The sequence below is a fragment of the Coregonus lavaretus genome, assembly GCF_964263955.1.
Source record: "Coregonus lavaretus genome assembly, chromosome: 16".
NCBI lineage: Eukaryota > Metazoa > Chordata > Actinopteri > Salmoniformes > Salmonidae > Coregonus > Coregonus lavaretus.
The window spans coordinates 10,944,236-10,968,322 of record NC_140003.1 but is presented as its reverse complement, the minus strand read 5'-3'; the positions used below and the strand labels follow the sequence as shown (position 1 = coordinate 10,968,322).

The 24,087-nt window shown below is 43.6% G+C and overlaps 1 protein-coding gene across 2 annotated transcripts; it reads left to right on the top strand.

Annotated features, from left to right (window-relative positions):
- Window positions 1-909: 909 nt before the first annotated feature.
- Window positions 910-23,902, top strand: LOC311144131 (WD repeat-containing protein 75-like). 2 transcript variants are annotated; one of them, XM_084180118.1, is made up of 20 exons: window positions 910-1,028; window positions 1,471-1,600; window positions 1,773-1,838; window positions 2,000-2,099; window positions 2,885-3,009; window positions 3,369-3,439; window positions 3,799-3,915; window positions 4,036-4,124; window positions 8,331-8,489; window positions 8,824-8,999; window positions 9,288-9,463; window positions 9,670-9,821; window positions 10,055-10,232; window positions 15,569-15,663; window positions 15,811-15,906; window positions 17,539-17,708; window positions 17,974-18,033; window positions 18,161-18,307; window positions 18,721-18,812; window positions 23,161-23,902. In XM_084180118.1, exons 1-20 carry the CDS (start codon window positions 943-945, stop codon window positions 23,369-23,371), a joined length of 2,496 nt encoding a protein of 831 aa, XP_084036244.1. In that variant the 5' UTR covers window positions 910-942; the 3' UTR covers window positions 23,372-23,902. The 2 variants fall into 2 exon arrangements, with proteins under 2 accessions (XP_084036244.1, XP_084036243.1); XM_084180117.1 differs by having other exon boundaries at window positions 930-1,028; window positions 10,052-10,232.
- Window positions 23,903-24,087: the final 185 nt, after the last annotated feature.

The window sequence follows — 24,087 nt, the reverse complement described above, 5'->3', positions numbered from 1 at the left end:
TCATGTGGTCTGATGAGACAAAAATATAGCTTTTTGGTCTAAACTCCACTCGCCGTGTTTGGAGGAAGAAGAAGGATGAGTACAACCCCAAGAACACCATCCCAACCGTGAAGCATGGAGGTGGAAACATCATTCTTTGGGGATGCTTTTCTGCAAAGGGGACAGGACGACTGCACCGTATTGAGGGGAGGATGGATGGGGCCATGTATCACGAGATCTTGGCCAACAACCTCCTTCCCTCAGTAAGAGCATTGAAGATGGGTCGTGGCTGGGTCTTCCAGCATGACAACGACATGAAACACACAGCCAGGGCAACTAAGGAGTGGCTCCGTAAGAAGCATCTCAAGGTCCTGGAGTGGCCTAGCCAGTCTCCAGACCTGAAACCAATAGAAAATCTTTGGAGGGAGCTGAAAGTCCGTATTGCCCAGCGACAGCCCCGAAACCTGAAGGATCTGGAGAAGGTCTGTATGGAGGAGTGGGCCAAAATCCCTGCTGCAGTGTGTGCAAACCTGGTCAAGACCTACAGGAAACGTATGATCTCTGTAATTGCAAACAAAGGTTTCTATACCAAATATTAAGTTCTGCTTTTCTGATGTATCAAATACTTATGTCATGCAATAAAATGCAAATTAATTACTTAAAAATCATACAATGTGATTTTCTGGATTTTTGTTTTACATTCCGTCTCTCACAGTTGAAGTGTACCTATGATAAAAATTACAGACCTCTACGTGCTTTGTAGGTAGGAAAACCTGCAAAATCGGCAGTGTATCAAATACTTGTTCTTCCCACTGTGTGTGTGTATATATATATATATTAGTCAAATGCAGTAATTTGAGTTGAACGCTTGAGGGCGACTAAGCACCAGCTTTGAATGAACAAGGACAGAAGCATGCCACGTGTTGGTTCAGATGCGAAGGTTCATAGTTCAAATTCGGAAAGATGGTGGAGCACGCAGATATCCGCATGGTTCACCGTGGTGGTAGCAAAATAAACTTCAGGGAGCCAGTCTTTACAAATGATTCCAGGTACGTATGTATTGGTTGCAGTAGACAGCTAAACCTGAACTAAATATATGTCACAAGTATGGTATGGACGCAAACTGTGGCCCTGGTTAGCTACTGTTGCTAGCTAGCTAGCTTGTGACTGCCCAACTAACGTTATCTAGCTACAACATAGCTAACAATATTCTAAACCGCAGAGAAACGTATCTCTTATTTCCGAATTCTAGCAAGCCACCGATTCAACTAAGGTAGCTAGCTGGCTACTGTACTATGGATCAAAATGAAATGTTAATTTACGTTACCGGTATGTTTAACGTTAGCTAAACAGCCAGATAGCTAAACTTGCATTTGCTTTTTAGCTTGCTTGCTAGTTAGCTAATCACAATAAACAATCAGGCATCTAGCTACATTGAATCTGGAATAACCGTAGTCTGTAAACTGATTTCTCTCCGGTCGTTTTCGGCAGGTTCCTTTTGTGTGCCGCGGGGGAGTCAGTGAAAGTGTACAGTACCAGCACAGAGGAATGCATCCATGATTTGCAGGGACACACTGACCTGGTGACAGGCGTTGTCCTCAACCCTTTAAACCACCTGCAGGTTTGTCAATACAGTTGCTATATATATGTGTCTGCAAACTTTGTCTGATCAGCAACATGTTTATTTCTAAAGAAACATGGTTTGTTGTCGCTCCTATGGTTGGGTGTCGGAGGAGTGTTTGTTCATTGCAATGTTTTGAGTGTAGACGTGACATTGTTGCACTCTCTTGCAGGTATACTCGTGCTCAGCAGATGGCACTGTCCGATTGTGGGACTTCACGGATGGCATCCTCATCAAGGTACTGCCACAGCAGCATTCTAAACCAAAGTCCGTTTTAATCACTGCTTCCTGTTTGCTTGATGTGTAAATAACAATTTGTTATTAACTGACTTGCCTAGTTAAATAAAATAAATAACAATAAGTAAATGTGCTTATATTACTTACTATGATACTTTTCAGACCTTTATTATCGGGTATCCCATCTACTCCATTTACGTTTCGGAAAAACATGGAGGAGTTGTTTTTGTCGTCGTCCCCATGGCAAATTACAAAAGCTCTGGTAAGTATAGATGCACTTTGATATGTGAGTGTTTCCATACAGCCGCTACACAGTAGGTAGTGTAAAGCATAGCTCAGAGAATTTTCGACCAACCTTGGCAGGACTTCCTGACTTCGAAGACACCACGTCTTCTAAACTTCCATGTCTAGTTGCAGGGGGTTCGTTTGAATTTAGAAAATGCTCCGTTATTAAATTAAATCCATGAAGTAATCCAACAATGTGTACGCCTCTATCTTGTCTATTTCACATCGTCTCTCATTGATTGAGACAGGTGGGTGTCCACCCCAAAGTGCCAAATGTCATGTTGACACCTGTCTCGATCAATGAGATGATTTGAAATAGACAAGATGGCGGTGTACACATTGTTGAATTACTTCATGGAGCAAAACATTTTATATAATAACGGAGCATTTTCTATATTCAAACGGACCCCTTGGAACTAGACATGGAAGTTTTAGAAGACATGTTGTCTTCCAAGTCGGGAATTGAGGTAGTATCGCTAAGTAATGGTAGTTCGAAAATTCTGTGCTATGCGTTACTCTACCTACTGTGTAACGGCTATATGGAAGCGTTCACATATCACTGCTGTTTCAAAGTGTAGCTATGGTAAGTGCAAAGCAGGGGTTGGCATGTTCTCCTCAGTTGTCCTTTAGCCTATATAGTGCCTTTTTGCAGTCACAGTAGGTGTTCTTTTAAGTCAGGTGACTTCTAAGGAATTGCTCAACAAAATGGTTTAGAATATTGAAGAGGGTGACCTCTGACCTGTATGTGGTGTGTGTCTTCAGAGCAGTTCCAGCTGGTGGCTGTTCATCTGCCCCGCAGTGGGGACCAGGAAGTAGAGGCACGAGAGCTCTCGGCCGTGCTCTGTGATGTCAGCCCCCACCCTGGGGCTGCCTCCTTTGGCAGAGAGGTACGTGTAGTAGGCCTATACTTCGTGTACCAGGTACTCCAGTAGCAAACAAGTCTCTGGCAGCAAACGACTTATCCAAGGGTAATACTTAAACCATAATGATTGCTTTTGCAGGAGACATTACAACAATCTTTATGCACACTCTTGTCATAGTTTGCACATTGTTGAGTTTAGCAAAAAGGCGTGACATGTTTTATTACCACCTTCAATATTGACGGCAGGTTTTTACTTGAAACCTTGGGTGTACTCCTAGGAAACAAACAGGCCGAAACAGGGAGGGACCCCCCTGAACACCATTTACAACGGCGTGCTAATGAATATAATGCTCCTCTTGTTTCTTCCTCCACTCTTTCTCACAGGGTGAATACATAGCTGCCGCCAAAGATTTACAGCTCGAGGTATTTTTCTTCAAAAAGCAGAAGTCTTACAGGTAAACACCATTCTCGCCCATCAGGAGGCTGTCCCCTTCAATGACAGCAAGCATGAATGGTAATGTGTGGTGTTGTCTCTCTGGCTAGTGTTTGTGCAGCACAAGTCCAAACACGCTGAACGGCAGCTTATCTGTTGGATGAGTGGCCTTTCTGCTTGTCTGTGGTCAGGAGTGGGAGTTCAGCCAGCCCTCTCCATTGTTTTGAGCATCCCCTCCTCTGTAAAAGGGCACTAATAAGCATCAGGAGGATTCATTACATGACAGTATTTTATGGGGGATTTGACATTGCCCAGATAACATTGCTCATCACTTAGTCATAGCACTCATTCAATTGTATTGTTTGTTTCTGTGCCCCACAGGTTTTCCCTGAAGTCTGGGATAAAGAAAGGGGTCAAGAATGCCTTCACCTGTGTCTCGTGCCACCCTAAAGAGGACTGTATTGCCACAGGTCACGCGGATGGCAAGATTCGCCTGTGGTGAGTGATGCTGGAAGAACTTAGAGACCATGCACAAACATGGCCTCACCAAAGACCAAATCTAGGGGAAACCCTTGATTGGTATCACTCACAGTCAATATTATTTCCCTGTCTTAATAGGAGAAACTTCAACCAGAAGAAGGAGTACACATACTCCACCCTGCATTGGCACCACGGGGCAGTCAACACACTGCGCTTCACCCCTGAAGGTAATGTAACAACTGACCTCATAACTGTTGAATTATACCTAGACATATCATCTCTGATCACTCTTCCCCAATAGGCGGCCGTGGGTGATTTTTTTATTTGGCCCCTCAAGTCTTCTGAGCAAAAAAATTAAATATATATATATACAATGCATTTAGAAAGTATTCAGACCCCTTGACTTTTTACACATTTTGTTAAGTTACAGCCTTATTCTAAAATGGATTACATTATGAATTTACACACACTACCCCATAATGACAAAGCGAAAACATAAGTATTCAGACCCTTTGCTATGAGACTGGAAATTGAGCTCCGGTGCATCCTGTTTCGTTTGATCATCCTTGAGATGTTTCTACATCTTGATTGGAGTACACCTGTGGTAAATTCAATTGATTGGACATGATTTGGAAAGAAACACATCTGTCTATATAATGTCCCACAGTTGACAGTGAACGTCAGAGCAAAAACCAAGCCATGAGGTCGAAGGAATTGTCCGTAGAGCTCAGAGACAGGATTGTGTCGAGGCACAGATCTGGGGAAGGGTACCAAAAATGTTTTGCAACATTGAAGGTCCCGAAAAACACAGTGGCCTCCATCATTCTTAAATTGAGAAGTTTGGAACCACCAAGACTCTTCCTAGAGCTGGCTGCCTAGCAAAACTGAACAATTAGGGGAGAAGGGCCTTGGTCAGGGAGGTGACCAAGAACCCGATGGTCACTCTGACAGAGCTCCAGAGTTCCTCTGTGGAGATGGGAGAACCTTCCAGAAGGACAACCATCTCTGCAGCACTCCACCAATCAGGCCTTTATGGTAGAATGGCCAGACGGAAGCCACTCCTCAGTAAAAGGCACATATTACGTTACAGCCTTATAAAAAAATGTATTCAATTGTTTTTTTCCCTCATCAATCTACACACAATACCCCATAATGACAAAGCAAAAACACGTTTTTAGTAATGTTGGCAAATGTATAGAATGGAAATATCACATTTACTTAAGTATTCAGACCCTTTACTCAGTACTTTGTTGAAGCATCTTTGGCAGCGATTACAGCCTTGTCTTCTTTGGTATGACGCTACAAGCTTGGCACACCTGTATGAAAATGTATGCGCTCTGGATAAGAGCGTCTGCTAAATGACTAAAATGTAAATGTATTTGGAGAGTTTCTCCCATTCTTCTCTGCAGATCCTCTCAAGCTCTGTCAGGTTGGATGGGGAGCGTTGCGGCACAGCAATTTCCAGGTCTCTCCAGAGATGTTAGATCGTGTTCAAGTCCGGGCTCTGGCTGGGCCACTCAAGGACATTCAGAGACATCCCGAAGCCGTTGTCTTGGCTGTGTGCTTAGGGCCGTTGTCTTGGCTGTGTGCTTAGGGCCGTTGTCCTGTTGGAAGGTGAGCCTTCGCCCCAGTCAGAGGTCCTGAGCGCTCTGGAGCAGGTTTTCATCAAGGATCTCTCTGTACTTTGCTCCATTCATCTTTCCCTCGATCCTGACTAATCTCCCAGTCCCTGCCGCTGAAAAACATCCCCACAGCATGATGCTGCCACCACCATGCTTCACCGTAGGTATGGTGCCAGGTTTCCTCCAGACATGACACTTGGCATTCAGGCCAAAGAGTTCAGTCTTGGTTTCATCAGACCAGAGAATCTTGTTTCTCATGGTCTGAGAGTCTTTAGGTGCCTTTTGGCAACCTCCAAGCGGGCTGTCATGTGCCTTTTTACTGAAGAGTGGCTTCCGTCTGGCCACTCTACCATAAAGGCCTGATTGGTGGAGTGCTGCAGAGATAGTTGTCCTTCTGGTAGGTTCTCCCATCTCCACAGAGGAACTCTAGAGCTCTGTCAGAGTGACCATCCGGTTCTTGGTTACCTCCCTGACCAAGGCCCTTCTCCCCCGATTGCTCAGTTTGGCCGGGCAGCCAGCTCTAGGAAGAGTCTTGGTGGTTCCAAACTTGCTCTGTCAACTGTGGGAACTTATATAGACAGGTGTGTGCCTTTCCAAATCATGTCCAATCAATTGAATTGAATTTACTACATATTCCGTTGTTGGACATAAGACAGTAAAATCACCAGAAAATGAGCTGAAAGTTATTTTAATTTAGGAAATCTGTTCCCAAGTATTCCGACGCATAAATAGAGGCATTCCAGCCACTCCCTACTGCTTCAAGTCCCCAAGACATTTCTTTGAACTATGGGGGACCGAGCCTTCTGCTTCCTTGCCCCTCGCCTATGGAATGCTCTCCCTGACCATCTGAGAGCCGCTCAATCACTCTGAACTTTTAAAATGGCCTTAAAACCCACTTCTATAGACTATTTTTCATAGTCCTAGTCCCAATCTAAAATGTATTTAGCACCTAGCCCACTAATGCTATTTTACCTGCCTTGATTCCAAATGTAAACTCAGCCAAAAAAGAAACGTCCCTTTTTCAGTACCCTGTCTTTCAAAGATAATCCGTAAAAATAAAATTAACTTCACTTCATTGTAAAGGGTTTAAACACTGTTTCCTATGCTTGTTCAATGAACCATAAACAGTTCATGAACATGCACCTGTGGAATGGTCGTTAAGACACTAACAGCTTACAGATGGTAGGCAATTAAGGTCACAGGTATGAAAACTTAGGACACTAAAGAGGCCTTTCTACTGACTCTGAAAAACACCAAAAGAAAGATGCCCAAGGTCCCTGCTCATCTGCGTGAATGTGCCTTATGCATGCTGCAAGGAGGCATGAGGACTGCAGATGTGGCCAGGGCAATAAATTGCAATGTCCGTACTGTGAGATGCCTAAGACAGCGCTACAGGGAGACAGGACGGACAGCTGATTGTCCTCGCAGTGGCAGACCACGTGTAACAACACCTGCACAGGATCTGTACATCCGAACATCATACCTGCGGGACAGGTACAGGATGGCATCAACTGCCCGAGTTACACCAGGAATGCACAATCCCTCCATCAGTGCTCAGCCTGTCTGCAATAGGCTGAGAGAAGCTGGATTGAGGGCTTGTAGGCCTGTTGTAAGGCAGGTCCTCACCAGACATCACCGGCGACAACGTCGCCTATGGGCACAAACCCACTATCGCTGGACCAGACAGGACTGGCAAAAAGTGCTCTTCACTGACGAGTCGTGGTTTTGTCTCACCAGGGGTGGTCGGATCCGCGCGTTTATCGTCGAAGGAATGAGCTTTACACCGAGGCCTGTACTCTGGAGCGGGATCGATTTTGGAGGTGGAGGGTCCGTCATGGTCTGGGGCAGTGTGTCACAGCATCATCGGACTGAGCTTGTTGTCATTGCAGGCAATCTCAACACTGTGCGTTACAGGGAAGACATCCTCCTCCCTCATGTGGTACCCTTCCTGCAGGCTCATCCTGACATGACCCTCCAGCATGACAATGCCGCCAGCCATACTGCTCATTCTGTGCGTGATTTCCTGCAAGACAGGAATGTCAGTGTTCTGCCATGGCCAGCAAAGAGCCCGGATCTCAATCCCATTGGGCACGTCCGGGACCTGTTGGATCGGAGGGTGAGGGCTAGGGCCATTCCCCCCAGAAATGTCCGGGAACTTGCAGGTGCCTTGGTGGAAGAGTGGGGTAACATCTCACAGCAAGAACTGGCAAATCTGGTGCAGTCCATGAGGAGGAGATGCACTGCAGTACTTAATGCAGCTGGTGGCCACACCAGATACTGACTGTTACTTTTGATTTTGACCCCCCCCCCCTTTGTTCAGGGACACATTATTCAATTTCTGTTAGTCACATGTCTGTGGAACTTGTTCAGTTTATGTCTCAGTTGTTGAATCTTATGTTCATACAAATACAAAAAAAAACATGTTAAGTTTGCTGAAAATAAACGCAGTTGACCGTGAGAGGACGTTTCTTTTTTTGCCTAGTTTGTTTTAATTTTTTTCCTCAGTAGAGCTTTGAGAACCTTCTAATGAAAAGCACTATACAAATTAAATGTATTATTATATGTGCTCGTATCCAAATGTAATCAATGTTTGAAATTATTGTTTTTGTCATACTATATCTGTTTGGGCTTCTTGCGGTCAGTTTGAAGTGTCAAATTATTTATGACGTTCCGGCCCCCCGACCATCCGCTCAATAAAAAATATTATCCCGGCTGAATGTAATTGGGGACCACTGCTCTATGCCAACTGTTTTCATGGTGGAAGGATTCTGACCAGTGGCGTGACTCTTTGTTTCCTCTCCTGTTCTGTAGGTACTAATCTTCTGAGTGGGGGCATAGAGTCAGTGCTGGTCCATTGGCGTTACAAACAGGAGAACCAGAAGGACTTCTTGCCGCGCCTGGGCGCCGCCATCTCACACACAGCCGTGTCACCTGACGGTTCCTTGTTCTGCACCTCGCACTCTGACAACAGTAGGGACTGTTACACCCTGTTACAATAATTTCACGGTTCATCTCTCCTCCCTCCCTTGAAGTAATCACTGATCTGACATGACTGGATTGGTCACTGCTATGTACCGAATCCATGTTTGCACCTATCCAATCACGTTAGATCAGTGATTCTTCAAGGAAGGATGCTTAAATCGGGTCAGGATCCTAAGTCTCACACTTACAAGGGACAGCGGCCATACGTATTCACTCTGTACGTTATTTTGTCAACTGCTAGAAAGGTTTTAGGAATATTGAGCGCTCAGTCTGTAGACCTAACCCATTTTTTCTCTCCCTGATTCTCGGTCACTCTCTCAAGAGATCACAATCATTCAGAGTTGTGTTAAAGTGTCGGCCGTCATCCAGGGGCTGGTCAAAGGCGAGGGTGTGTGGACCAACCTAATTATCGACCCGCGCAGTAAAGCTTTGGTGCTCAATGGGAAACCAGGTCACCTGCAGTTCTACTCTCTCCACCACGACAAGCAACTCTACAACGTAAGCACGTCTTTATCTACAGGAGCTGTCAATAAAAACCACGATACACTGTCCTTGTAAACTTGGGCCAGGGAGTTACCTATGAATGTTCTTGAACTTTGCCGCATGACTCGTAGAAATGGAATGACAAAATTATTTGAATATCCATTCTAATTTCTATGGCCTGATGAGTCTTGGAGGTCTGGTTTTGCTCATTTGTCATGAGCAAAAAATTGAACTATTTGATAATGAATGAACTCTTATCAAGCTAATGAAAATTATTTGACTGTATTTCTCTTCTACCTTCAGTTGGACATAGTACAGCAGGAGTACATCCACGAGGAGGGTCTGGACCAGTTTGAGGTGGTCAAGGCGGCGTTTGACACCCACGGTGACTGGCTTGCTACAGTGGAGGAGAGGAGAAAAAAAGGCTCTGAGCTAGAGGTCAATTTGAAGCTGTGGGCGTATGACAAGCTAACTCAGAGGTACTATTTATTTATAAGCCTGGTTGCATGATGTACATGTCTTCATATCAACATGTTGTGGCATTTTTGTCATGCTTGTCCATAACATGCCCCTTAGTTATTGCTGTTCATACATTTGGCTGTAACCCTGATCAATTTGTGATATATTTAATTATGTGGTGTCCATCTTTCACCCACTCTCCACCCTACCTCGTCCCCCTCTGTAGTTTTGTGCTGAACACCACAGTCACAGCTCCCCACGAGGACCGGATTACAGCCATGTTCTTCAGCCCCTCACCAGAGACCACCATGCTGGTAACCACTAGCCTCGACGGCCACTTCAAAGCCTGGCTGCTGGCAGACCACTCAGACACCAAGGGTAAGTAGTCCCGAGGTGGTTCTTTCTACGGGGTTTGATTTTTGGTTTGGATCATTGAGCCTTATGGCCAGGATTTGGCAAGTCTGCCTATATAATAGGGCCTTGGAGACCTGCTAGTTATTGTAGACTGACACATGATTTGCCTAATCAAGGTATTGATGAGCTAAATCAAATTGATGCTCTAACATTCTCCCTGGCTTTTCCTTTCTCTGTATCCGTCTGATGACCAGCAGAGGGCGCCTTCTGGTCATGTGACTTTGTGGGTGGGTATCATCTCCTGAAGCCCGGCTGCTGCTGCTTCTCGGCTGACGGTTCCCTATTGGCCGTCGGCTTCCAGGAAGTGGTGACTGTGTGGAGCCCTGCTTCCTGGGAGCTACTCACCACACTGTCCCAGCCCCCAGGGGCCATCAGGTCAGAACACACGCTTATAAACGGACACACACACTTGCAAACATTCACAGACTGATACAAGTATACACAAACACACACGACTATTGAAACGAGCAGACATTTCAATTACTTTTCTAACAAAAAACGAATATGTTAGCAGATGTAGCAGTCTATCGACAAACAAGATGGCCTGACACTAGAAAAGTCTAGGCCTCATTGGACCACTAGCATTTTTATTAGTTTATGTAACTGTAGGCTATGTACAAACGAAACACCACAATTCAAGTGTTTAAAGTCCATTAAATAAACACCATAACAAAGATAATTCATTATTCATTCGTTAAGGGCATGTCTTAAGGAACATTATGCATTTCAAAAGAACAGAGTGGCATACAGTATTTTCAGTCTAAATATATTACTATGCTTGGTGTGTTGCAGTGCACACCGGGAGCGCATTAAATCGTGTTAATTCTGCCAAAAAGTTAGATTTTGAAATGGAGCTCAACGGGTAATCTTTAAGAGTTGTTTGGCAAGGAGAGGTGATTTAGAAACAGCAGAACCTGCTCTCTTTAATACTATATAGACATCAAACCGTCTTACCTGCTTTTGACTCTGTAGAATAATTTTAAAATGTCCCTTTTTGCTGCTGCAATTCATGTCTATTCCAAGCTGTGCTGTTCATCAGATTCTTCATATAGAATTGAATATATTCTTTCCCATCAGACTTGTGAGTCTCCTGAGTGGCGCAGTGGTCTAAGGCACTGCATCGCAGTGCTAACTGTGCCACTAGAGATCCTGGTTCGAATCCATGCTCTGTCGCAGCCGGCCGCGACCGGGAGACTCATGGGCGGCGCACAATTGGCCCAGCGTCGTCCAGGGTAGGGGAGGGAATGGCCGGCAGGGATGTGGCTCAGTTGATAGAGCATGGCGTTTGCAACGCCAGGGTTGTGGGTTCGATTCCCACGGGGGGCCAGTATATATTCACTAACTGTAAGTCGCTCTGGATAAGAGCGTCTGCTAAATGACTAAAATGTAAATGTATTGTCAATTTTATCTTGTCTGTAGGCTAACTCCGTGAAATTTGTTTCGATATTGGATGACGGGCAGGGAGAACTGCTTATAACACATTCTGTTTCTAATAACGACAGTGTGTTATATAGACTTACTTAGGAAAAGTCAAGGACGGGGGGGACATTTCTTAAAAAATGACTCTCGGCTTTCCTAGTGTTAAACTAACAGTTATGACTCGTGATATGAACTTAGGTTCCCATTTCCGTTGTTTACTTGTGTAACACCCTCCATGGTACATACAGTTCCTTCAGAAAGTGTTCACAACCCTTGACCATTTCCACATTTTGTGTTACAGCCTGAATTTAAAATGGATTAAATTGAGATTGTGTCACTGGCCTACACACAATAGCCCATAATGTCAGTGTAATTATGTTTTTAGAAATGTTTACAAATTCATTAAATGAAAAGGTGAAATGTATTGAGTCAATAAGGTATTCAACCCCTTTGTTATGGCAAGCCTAAATACATTCAGGAGTAAAAATGTGCTTAACGAGTCACAAGTTGCATGGACTCACTCTGTGCGCAATAATAGTGTTTAACATGATTTTTGAATGACTACCTCATCTATGTACCCCACATACAATTATCTGTAAGGTCCCTCCGTCGAGCAGTGAATTTTAAACACAGATTCAACCACAAAGACCAGGGAGGTTTTCCAATGCCTCGCAAAGAAGTGCACCTATTGGGAATGGGTAAAAAAAAAAAATGGTGAAGTTATTAATGACACTTTGGATAGTGTATCAATACACCCAGTCACTACAAAGATATAGGCGTCCTTCCCAACGCAATTGCCGAAGAGGAAGGTAACCGCTCAGGGATTTCACAATGAGGCCAATGGTGACTTTAATACAGTTAGGGAGTTGAATGGCAGTGATGGGAGAGAACTGAGGATGGATCAACAACATTATAGTTACTCCACAATACTAACCTAATGGACAGTGTGGAAAGAAGGAAGCCTGTACAGAATAGTAATATTCTAAAACATGCATCCTGTTTGCAATAAGTCATAAAGTAAAACTGCAAATACGTTTGGTCCTGAATACAAAGTCTTATGTTTAGGGCAAATCCAAACATCACTGAATGTCACTCTTCATATTTTTTCAAGCATGGTGGTGGCTCCATCATGTAATGGGTATGCTTGTCATCAGCAAGAAAATAAATGGAGTAGAGCTAAGCACAGGCAAAATCCTAGAGGAAAACCTGGGTCAGTCTGCTTTCCAACAGACACTGGGAGACCAATTCACCTTTTAGCAGGATAATAACCTAAAACACAAGGAATTGCTTACCAAGATGACATTGAATGTTCCTGAATAGCCTAGTTACTGTTTTGACCTAAATTGAAAGATTGAAATTGTAAATCTATGGCAAGACATGAAAATGGCTGTCTAGCAATGTTTAACAACCAACTTGACAGAGCTTGAAGAATTTCTAAAAGAATGTGCAAATAATGTACAATCCAGGTGTGCAAAGCTCTTAGACTTACCCAGAAAGACTCACCGCTGTAATCGCTCCCAAAGGTGTTCGTAACATGTATTGACTCAGGGGTGTGAATACTTATGTAAATTAGATTTCTGTATTTATTTTTCAATAAATGTGCAAACATTTCTAAACATATTTTCACTTTGTCATTATGGGCTATTGTGTGTAGATGGGTGAAAAATAAGATTGAATCCATTTTGAATACAGGCTGTAACAACAATGTGGAATAAGTCAAGGTGTATGAATACTTTCTGAAGGAACTGTAAGTCTGTAATATTTGACCTCGCTAGCACAAAATGAGTGCACTTTATGGAACAAAAAAAAACAAGTTATATTGGCCAGCCATGTCAACTTGGGAGTCAGAACCTGCTGCGCAAAAGCGCTTCCCCGCAACAGCCCCCCCCCCCCCCCCCACGTCTTAGGTCAGTGAGTGCAGAAAAGTAGTATTTGGTGTTGAGTCTTACTCAATTGCATGCCAGAGCTGCCTAGCTGCAGCCTGCAAATTCATACAAACTGGTTTTAGTGCTGGTATTCACAATGGCCCCAAGCCATTGCATACATTGATAGTCAACTCTATATCACTTTCAATTATTTTACCTCCATGAGGACGTCATGTACAGTGCTGTGAAAAAGTATTTGCTCCCTTACACTCAATAACTGGTTGTGACACCTTTAGCTGCAATGACTGCAACGAAATGCTTCCTGTAGTTGTTGATCAGTCTCTCACATCGCTGTGGAGGAATTTTGGCCCACTCTTGCATGCAGAACTGCTTTAACTCTGTGACATTTGTGGGGTTTCAAGCATGAACTGCTCGTTTCAATTGGGATTTAGGTCCTTCAAAACTTTACATTTGTTGCTTTTTAACCATTTTCATGTAGACTTGATTGTGTGTTTTGGATCATTGTCTTGCTGCATGACTCAGCTGTGCTTCAGCTCTCTGTTGGATGACCTGACATTCTCCTGTAGAATTCTCTGATACAGAGCAGAATTCATGGTTTCTTCTATTAAGGCAAGTCGTCCAGGACCTGAGGAAGCAAAGCATCCCCAAACCATCACACTACCACCACCATGCTTGACCGTTTGGTATGAGGTTCTTACTGTGGAATGAAGTGTTTGGTTTTCGCCAGACATAATGGGACCCATCTCATCCAAAAAGTTGACTCAAGCACCTGGAAGCAACTGGATGATCATCAAGACTGTTCTATGGACAGATGAGTCAAAAGTATAACTTTTTGGACGACATGGGTCCTTGCGAAAACCAAACACTGCATTTCACAGTAATGGTATCTGGTATTTTATTAGGATCCCCATTAGCTGTTGCAGAACCAGCAGCTACTCTTCCTGGGGTCCACACAAAACATGAAACATGACATAATACAGAACAGTAATAGACAAGAACAGCTTAAGGACAGAACTACATAAAACATTTTTTAAAGGCACACGTAGCCTACATATCAATACATACACACAAACTATCTAGGTCAAATAGGGGAGAGGCGTTGTGCCGTGAGGTGTTGCTTTATCTGTTTTTTGAAACCAGGTTTGCTGTTGAGCAATATGAGATGGAACGGAGTTCCATGCAATAATGGCTCTATATAATACTGTACGCGTTCTTGAATTTGTTCTGAATTTGGGGACTGTGAAAAGACCCCTGGTGGCATGTCTGGTGGGGTAAGTGTGTGTGTCAGAGCTGTGTGTAAGTTGACTGTGCAAAAAATTTGGGATTTTCAACACAATGTTTCTTTATAAAAAGAAGTGATGCAGTCAGTCTCTCCTCAACTCTTAGCCAAGAGACTGGCATGCATAGTATTTATATCAGCCCTTTGATTACAATGAAGAGCGAGACGTTCCGCTCAGTTTTGGGCCAGCTGCAGCTTAACTAGGTCTTTCCTTGCAGCACTGGACCACACGACTGGACAGTCAAGATTAGACAAAACTAGAGCCTGCAGAACTTGCTTTTTGGAGTGTGGTGTCAAAAAAGCAGAGCATCTCTTTATTACGGACAGACCTCTCCCCAACTTTACAACCATTGAATCTATATGTTTTGACCATGATAGTTTACAATCTAAGGTAATGCCAAGTAATTTAGTCTCCTCAACTTGTTCAACAGCCACACCATTCACAGTAAGAACCTTATACCAACAGTCAAGCATGGTGGTGGTAGTGTGATGGTTTAGGGATGCAGCTGAGTCATGCAGCAAGACAATGCAAAACGCACAATCAAGAATAAATGAAAATGATTTGATGTTTTGGAATGGCCTAGTCAGTCAAGACCTAATCCCAGTTGAGATGTTGTGGCAGGACTTGAAACAAGCAGTTCATGCTTGAAAACCCACAAATGTCGCTGAGGTAAAGAAGTTATGCATGGCCGAGTGGGCCAAAATTGATCTGATAACATTCAGTATAAAAAAATATGTGGAAGTAGACAATTAGAAGGGGGGCAAATACTATTTCACAGCACTGTATAGGGATATCTCTGCCTCGTATGTGCTCAGAGGGATGTAGGCAATTGCTGGTACAGATGGCTGTGGAAGTCAAGCACTGGGACTCTGCGCCGTTATTCCAGCTGCCCATTGTGTAACCGCCTCCTATGGATTTTCTGTTCGGTGTTTACATGTGGTCTGAACTTAAATTATTTCAGGTGACTGCATTTGTAGTTGGAGCTCTGGTGTGGAAAAGCTTCTTGCCACTAATCCTGTGAAATATGTTTGGAGGGTGGGTGGTGGTATATTCAGGGGAACTTTGACAGTACGGTAAGAGACCGGTGACAGGGTTTGAAGGTTAACAGACTCTTTTGATCCACCAGGGACCTTTGTTTTGGACGGTTAAGCTGTTCCAAGTACCTGTTGGGGACCAGCACCAAGAACCAACTCTGCTGCTGGAACCTCCTCACCTGCTCACGTAAGATGTTGCTCTGACGTGTGTGCTTGTGTGCAACTGTCCTATAAGCAACACATCCATGACAAAAAAATAAAACAAATCTGTTCAATCCATAAACCTAACTTTTCTCTTTCTACATTTGTATCTCTGTTTTCTTCTCTATCTCAGTGGAGTGGAGTACCCCCATGGACGTGAGCCTGCTCCAGACCGACCCGCTGTCTGAGAACATGGCTGCCTTCTGCAATCAATCTGGCAGCTCAGACTGTGAGTGCTACCTAGTTTCTGGTGCTAGCTACCAGTACCAACATAACTATTTTGCCTAGTTTGGCTTATATTATGTTTGCCACACACACTGCATGGGCCCAAAGCTTAGCTAATTGCACATGGCAGGGTCCCCTAGGTATTCTATAATACAGTTGAAGTCGGAAGTTTACATACACTTAGGTTGGAGTCATTAAAACTCGTTTTTCAACCACTCCACAAATTTCTTGTTAACAAACTATAGTTTTGGGAAGTCGGTTAGAACATCTACTTTGTGCATGACAAAAGTAATTTTTCCAACAATTGTTTACAGACCGATTATTTCACTGTATCACAATTCCAGTGGGTCAGAAGTTTACATACACCAAGTTGACTGTGCCTTTAAACAGCTTGGAAAATTCCAGAAAATGATGTCATGGCTTTAGAAGCTTCTGATAGGCTAATTGACATCATTTGAGGCCTACCTTCAAACTCAGTGCCTCTTTGCTTGACATCATGGGAAAATCAAAAGAAATCAGCCAAGACCTCAGAAAAAAATGTGTAGACCTCCAAGTCTGGTTCATCCTTGGGAGCAATTTCCAAATGCCTGAAGGTACCACGTTCATCTGTACAAACAATAGTATGCAAGTATAAACACCATGGGACCACACAGCCATCATACCGCTCAGGAAGGAGATGCGTTCTGTCTCCTAGAGATTAACTTACTTTGGTGTGAAAAGTGCAAATCAATCCCAGAACAACAGCAAAGGACCTTGTGAAGATGCTGGAGGAAACAGGTACAAAAGTATCTATATCCACAGTAAAAACGAGTCCTATATCGACATAACCTGAAAGGCCGCTCAGCAAGGAAGAAGCCACTGCTCCAAAACCGCCATAAAAAAGCCAGACTACGGTTTGCAACTGCACATTGGGACAAAGATCGTACTTTTTGGAGAAATATCCTCTGGTCTGATGAAACATAAATAGAACTGTTTGGCCATAATGACCATTGTTATGTTTGGAGGAAAAAGGGGGTGGCTTGCGAGCCGAAGAACACCATCCCAACCGTGAAGCACGTGGGTGGCAGCATCATGCTGTGGGGGTGTTTTGCTGCAGGAGGTACTGGTGCACTTCACAAAATAGATGGCATCATAAGGAAGGAAAATGATGTGGATATATTGAAGCAACATCTCAAGACATCAGTCAGGAAGTTAAAGCTTGGTCGCAAATAGGTCTTCCAAATGGACAATGACCCCAAGCATACTTCCAATGTTGTGGCAAAATGGCTTAAGGCTACCTGAAATGTTTGACCCAAGTTACACAATTTAAAGGCAATGCTACCAAATACTAATTGAGTGTATGTAAACTTCTGACCCACTGGGAATGTGATGAAATAAATAAAAGCTGAAATAAATCATTCTCTCTACTATTATTCTGACATTTCACATTCTTAAAATAAACTGACCTAAAAGAAGGAATTTTTACTAGGATTAAATGTCAGGAATTGTGAAAAACTGAGTTTAAATGTATTTGGCTAATGTAAACTTCCGACTTCAACTGTATGTGCTGTAGCCTTGTCATACGGTAGACCCAACCAAGTCCAAATCTAAATAGGTAAAATGGGCTTCACTCATCAATGTCCTCTCCTCCCACCAGTGTTTGTGTTCAAGCCCAGCGAGCCACGGCCCCTCTACTCCCAGAAGGCTTTGTGCACGGGCAAGGTGCAGCACGCCGTCTTCGCGCCGCGCGACCAGATGCTGGAGAGCTGCGAGGAGCGCACGCAGTGGCTCAACAGATCCCAGCTCTACTTCGTCACCCAACACATGGTGAATATATAATACACACTGTCTCCAGACTCATGATTTCCTCTCCTCGTCTCCTTTCCTTTGTCACCACTAATAGATTAAAGGACTGGACATGTTGTGTTCCAATTCTAACCTTGAAGTGATAAGTTCCCCCAAACTACTAAATTACATTGAAAGTAAAGAAACCGTTAATCTGGGGTGATGGCGCATGCTCGGGTTTTACTACTTATTCCACTGGCAGGTAACTAACCACAGAGTTCTGTCTGACATCCTCTCTCCATTGTAGGATTTGTTGACATTTAGCACCAAGACTGAGGAGGACAGACTGTTGGCATCCAGGAAACAGGTACAATCCCACTTTTTTCCAAAACGGTTGCGAAACATATTGTCGTTCATTTAGTAATTTATTTCTGTAACAATGTATAGCATTCCCTGCGTCAGTTCTGACTATTTGTTTTTGGGGTGTTTTTCAGCTCGTGGTAGACGACAGTGTTGCCGTGACGCCTTTCTACCTGTTGCTAGGGAAACACAGAATGCAGCAACTGGAGAAGCAGGAAGTGCTGCCCAATCCCATGGCAGAAAGGACTCAGCTCCCACAGGGCTCCATTGCCATCAAGGAGGTGTGTGTATTCATGCAATGTTCACTGGCTGTTAATTTGCTGACCTGTAAATAAGCCAGTGTTTCTACATTCTGCAGTGTTGGACCTCAAAGTTCATGTTTAGTTTTGCTAGAAGGCTTAAATAATGTGCCAAGTATTTGTATACTTCCAAGCAGTGAACTACTGACTCTACTGAGCTCACTTTAGATGCTAGGTGAGACGAATTGGTCTGCAAACATTCCCAGAAAGTTAATCAATAAATGTTTTATTGGCTAATAATTGTAAATGTATACTGGTAACACTTACTTGATTCTCTCAAGAACCCAGCTTAAAACATTTTAGACCAGGGTATTGATCATTGCCCTGAAGGACATAGTTAGTGAGCAATAAGCATCAGGACCTCCGCATAACTCACTCTTCTCTCTCTCCCTCAGCTGCTGCACACCCCAGCCCACGTCCTGCCTTCAGCCTCGTTCCTCTGCGCCATGTTCGTCCGCTCCCTGCTCATCTCCAGCTCCTCTGCCAGGTGAGTCCAGTAACTAGTAGTTACTTTATTGTTCCAGACAAGAAAATGGTTTGTGGCATACAGTGTAAAAAAGAAAATGACATATTGACATAGAATCACAATGAATAGGTTAATCTACATTCCCCTGAAAACAATGGAGAGGTCAAAGTGGTATGGTGACGATGACCTTACACCCTAGCACAGTGTTTCCCAACCCTGGTCCTCGAGTACTCCCAACAGTACACATTTTATTGTAACCCTGGACACCTGATTCAACTAATCATCAAGCCCTCAATGAGTTGTATGAGGTGTGTTTGTCAAGGGCTACAGCGAAATGGTGTACTTTTGGGGGTACTTGAGGACCAGGGTTGGGAAACACTGCCCTAGCAGACCCTTTCACCAGTCCTGCTCTGACACATCAGAGCAGATGAAGGGAAGGAGACAAGGTGAGGAAGCCAGTTTGACGGTGGGGATGGTATTCTTGGGGTCATAGGCAGCATTCCTCCTCCTCCAAACACGGCGAGTTGAGTTGATGCCAAAGAGTTCGATTTTGGTCTCATCTGACCACAACACTTTCACCCAGTTCTCCTCTGAATCATTCAGATGTTCATTGGAAAACTTCAGACAGGCCTGTATATGTGCTTTCTTGAGCAGGGGGACCTTGCGGGCGCTGCAGGATTTCAGTCCTTCACGGCATAGTGTGTTACCAATTGTTTTCTTGATGACTATGGTCCTAGCTGCCTTGATCATTGACAAGATCCTTCCGTGTAGTTCTGGGCTGATTCCTCATCGTTCTCATGATCATTGCAACTCCTCGAGGTGAGATCTTGCACGGAGCCCCAGGCCGAGGGAGACTGACAGTTATTTTGTGTTTCTTCCATTTGCGAATAATCGCACCAACTGTTGTCACCTTCTCACCAAGCTGCTTGGTGATGGTCTTGTAGCCCATTCCAGCCTTGTGTAGGTCTACAATCTTGTCCCTGACATCCTTGGAGAGCTCTTTGGTCTTGGCCATGGTGGAGAGTTTGGAATCTGATTGATTGATTGCTTCTGTGGACAGGTGTCTTTTATACAGGTAACAAGCTGAGATTAGGAGCACTCCCTTTAAGAGTGTGCTCCTAATCTCAGCTCGTTACCTGTATAAAAGACACCTGGGAGCCAGAAATCTTTCTGATTGAGAGGGGGTCAAATACTTTTTTCCCTCATTTAAAATGCAAATCAATTTATAAAAATGTTTACATGCGTTTTTCTGGATCTTTTTGTTGTTATTCTGTCTCTCACTGTTCAAATAAACCTACCATTAAAATTATAGACTGATCATTTCTTTGTCAGTGGGCAAACATACAAAATCAGCAGGGGATCAAATACTTTGTTCCCTCACTGTATACTTGGATGTGTAGTGTCAGCGTTTGTTGCTGGCATGTCATACCTAAATTTGCTTATCTTGCTAATGAAGAAGTCATTGAAGTAGTTGGCAATATCAGTGGGTTTCGTGATGAATGAGGCATCTGATTCAATTAATGATGCAGCCGAGTTTCCCTTTTTTCCCAAAATGTCATTTAAGGTGCTCTAAAGCTTTTTACTATCATTCTTTATTTAATTTATTTTTGTTTCATAGTATAGTTTCTTTTTATTTAGTTTAGTCACATGATTTCTTAATTTGCAGTACGGTTGCCTATCTGGGCTGCCAGACTTATTTGCCTTACCTTTCGCCTCATCCCTCTCAACCATACAATTTTTAAATCCAAGGGGATTTAACAGTTTTTACAGTCATTTTCTTAATGGGTGCGTGCTTATTAGTAACTGGAATAAGACATTTCAAGTGCAGCGTCTGGTTGCTCCTCATTACACACCACAGACCAGCAAATATTCTTTACGTCATCAACATAAGAATCACTACAGAACTTCTTGTATGACCTCTTATACACTATATTAGGCCCAGCCTTTGGAACTTTGGTTTTCTTAGATATGGCTTCTATATTGTGATCACTACATCCTATGGATTTGGATACTGCTTTAAAGCAAATTTCTGCAGCATTAGTAAAGATGTGATCACCCAGAAAATATACTTCTCTATCACATACATTTTCAAGCATTTCACACATATTATCCAGATACTGACTGTTAGCACTTGGTGGTCTATAGCATCATTCCACAAGAATGAGCTTTAGGTGAGGCAGATGAGCCTGGAGCCATATTACTTCAACAGTATCTAACATGAGATCATCTCTAAGCTTTACAGGAATGTGGTTCTGAATATAGACCGCAACACCGCCCCGTTGGCATTTCTGTCTTTTCGGCAGATGTTATAACCATGTACAGTGAGGGGGGAAAAAAGTATTTGATCCCCTGCTGATTTTGTACGTTTGCCCACTGACAAAGAAATGATCAGTCTATCATTTTAATGGTAGGTTTATTTGAACAGTGAGAGACATAATAACAACCAAAAAATCCAGAAAAACGCATGTCAAAAATGTTATAAATTGATTTGCATTTTAATGAGGGAAATAAGTATTTTTCAGATGTTCCGAGCTAGCCCTCCTGATGTCGTTTGACCCCAAATGGACTATGACAGCGTCAGCTCCTGGTATCTGTCGTAGAACAGTCGGAAGCAGCCTTGTGATGTCCTGTACTCATGCTCCTGGGTAGCACAGGGTTTTTGCATTGGGAATTGAGATGTTTCTCACCATAGAGCTGCTGGTGATGTTGAATGGGCCGGTCTCTCAGGAAGAAGGCACCGGAACCTCTGGATCCAGGGCGGCAAAGCTGTTTCTGGTCTGTGTCAGGTCCGGCCTTAACATCTCCAAGGAGACCCCCGTTGACAGAGGACGCTTTCATTGATTTCCACGGCAAGTGACATATCTCCATGGCTGGTTGGTTGGGTCGAGAACAGCTCCGTTCACCAGGGAAGGGGGAGACCCCTTCGGGGATGGATCCCTGCTGAGCACCGGCCAGTCGGCGGTGGAGAACCGACACAGCGGCAACAATTCCACCAGACCAGAGTGGCGTCCGGCTACTGGGGTGGAAGAAAAAGAAAAAGTAGGCGGGCGTGGATTCCCCAGTAGCTTGTGTAGGTTTGCTACTTGCTTGCTAAGAGTAGCCACTTCGCCCCTGTAGTCCTCCGCAAGCAAGCAGTTGCTACATTGAAAGTCAGCGCGGTCCACATTGTCCCGGAATAAACGCAGCTCCTGTAGGGCTGGAAACGTTCACTAGCGACCTCCATTTGAGACCGCCGTGCCAGCTAGGCTAGCTGGGCTTACGTGTTTCTCCCCCTGTGCGGAATCTGGCAGGATCCCGGGACAGACAGCAGTGCTCACAGCAACTAAGCCCAACAGAGTGGCAGTATCCAAAATAAAAGTGTATATAAAAACACTGTCAGCTTTACAAAAACAATAAACCGTGGTCTCTCGTTCAGCTTTTAGCTTTCAACAACATGTCGCGCTCAGATGACGTCAGGTGACTGTCTGCATGACATCCAGTAAGCATGGTGTCTGTGTTGACATTGCTCAGGGTCAAGGGTCACTAAGCCAAAGGCCTGATGGGAGAGAATGCTCTGGTCCTGGCAGCAAGGCTGAAGACACTCATTTTCTTGTTCATCTTTGAAATGTTTTTCAAACCAACAATATGCCACATTTTTTTCAAATGCTGACCTAAAGGATCCATAACAAAATTTGATTTGTTTTTCAAATCAATTCAAATTTGATGTCACATCCTTCGTAGACTAACAGTGAAATGCTTACTTATGGGTCCTTTGACAACGATGCAGAGTTAAAGATCAAGAGAAAAAATTCAGACATAGTGACGAGGAATAAATACACAGTGAATAACACTAATGAGTTAAAGTAACGTGGCTATATACAGGGAGTACCAGTACTGAGTCGATGTGCAGGGATATGAGGTAATTGTAGTAGATATGTACATATATGTAGGGTTAAAGATACTAGGCAACAGGATAGATAATAGACAGTAGCAGCAGCGTATGTGGTGTGTGGCATCAGTATGCATGTGTGCGCATGTTGTGTGTGTGTTGGGATGTATGTATGAGTGTGTGGGTAGAGTCCAGTTCGTGGACTCCCCCAGGTCTTTGTTTTAAGTGAGAATTTGTTCTGTCAATATAATCTTAAACCTAAAAGGTTACATAGGTACAGTAACAAACAGTACATCTCACTTCCTTGAGAAAGCGGGCTGATAATGCGCTTTGGGTCAAAACTCACCCATATGCTAGACAATACTATGGAAAATCAAATTTTATGCTGACTGTTTAATATTTTGGATTACTTGTTTAATCATGTTTGGTCACGAGCCCTGCGCTGAGGGCTCTCGCCCCACTTACATGTGTTTGTTTTGTTTTGTTTGTAAATTGCTGAAGAGAGGAAAAAGAACCTGAAGAAGAGGAAATGGAGAGTGAGAAAGAGGAAGAGGACTCCGAAGGGGAAGCAGACTCCCGTCAGGGGGAGTCGGCAGCATGGGGCCCATCCAAGGAGTTGGGGGCACCAGCTCTCACCAAAGCCCAGGAGAGGGAACTGAGGAGAGTGAAAACATTTGACCACAGCTGGCTCAGCAGCCTCCTGGACTGTTAAGCGTGACCAAGCCCAAACACACACACTTTTATATTTCAGTTTTCAAATGTGTTGTATCATGCTTGTTTCTGGCATTGCCCCAAGAATGTTTTAGTTTTGATTCACTTATCAAAGAAGCTAGTGCAATCAATTTTATTCATACACTGTGTGTCAAGGTTGCTGCCATATACATTTTCCAGTTTGCCTATACATTCATGGATGTACCCGTCATGGGTGGCTCTAAATGGATGTAAATGTCATGGGGGGCTGGTAGCCTAGCAGTTAAGAGCAGAAAGGTTGTTAGTTCCAATCCCCGAGCCGACTAGGTGAAAAATCTGTCTGTGCCCTTGAGCAAGGCACTTAACCCTAATTGCTCCTATAAGTCGCTCTGCATAAGTGTCTGCTGAACAACTAATGTATGTAAATGTATGGTGACTACAGAAAGTATTCATACCTCTTGATTTATTCCACATTTTGTGTTACAGCTTGAATTCAAAATTGAAAAAAATCTAAACTTTTTTTTGCAAATGTATTAAATGAAATCCAGAAATATCTAATTTACATACAGTGCATTCAGAAAGTATTCAGACCCCTTTACTTATTCCACATTTTGTTACGTTACAGCCTTATTCTAAAATGGGGAGGAGAAAATAAATATATATATATACACATATACACAGCTCTGGAAGAAATTAAGAGACCACTGCAAATGTTTCTTAAATCAGCATCTCTACATG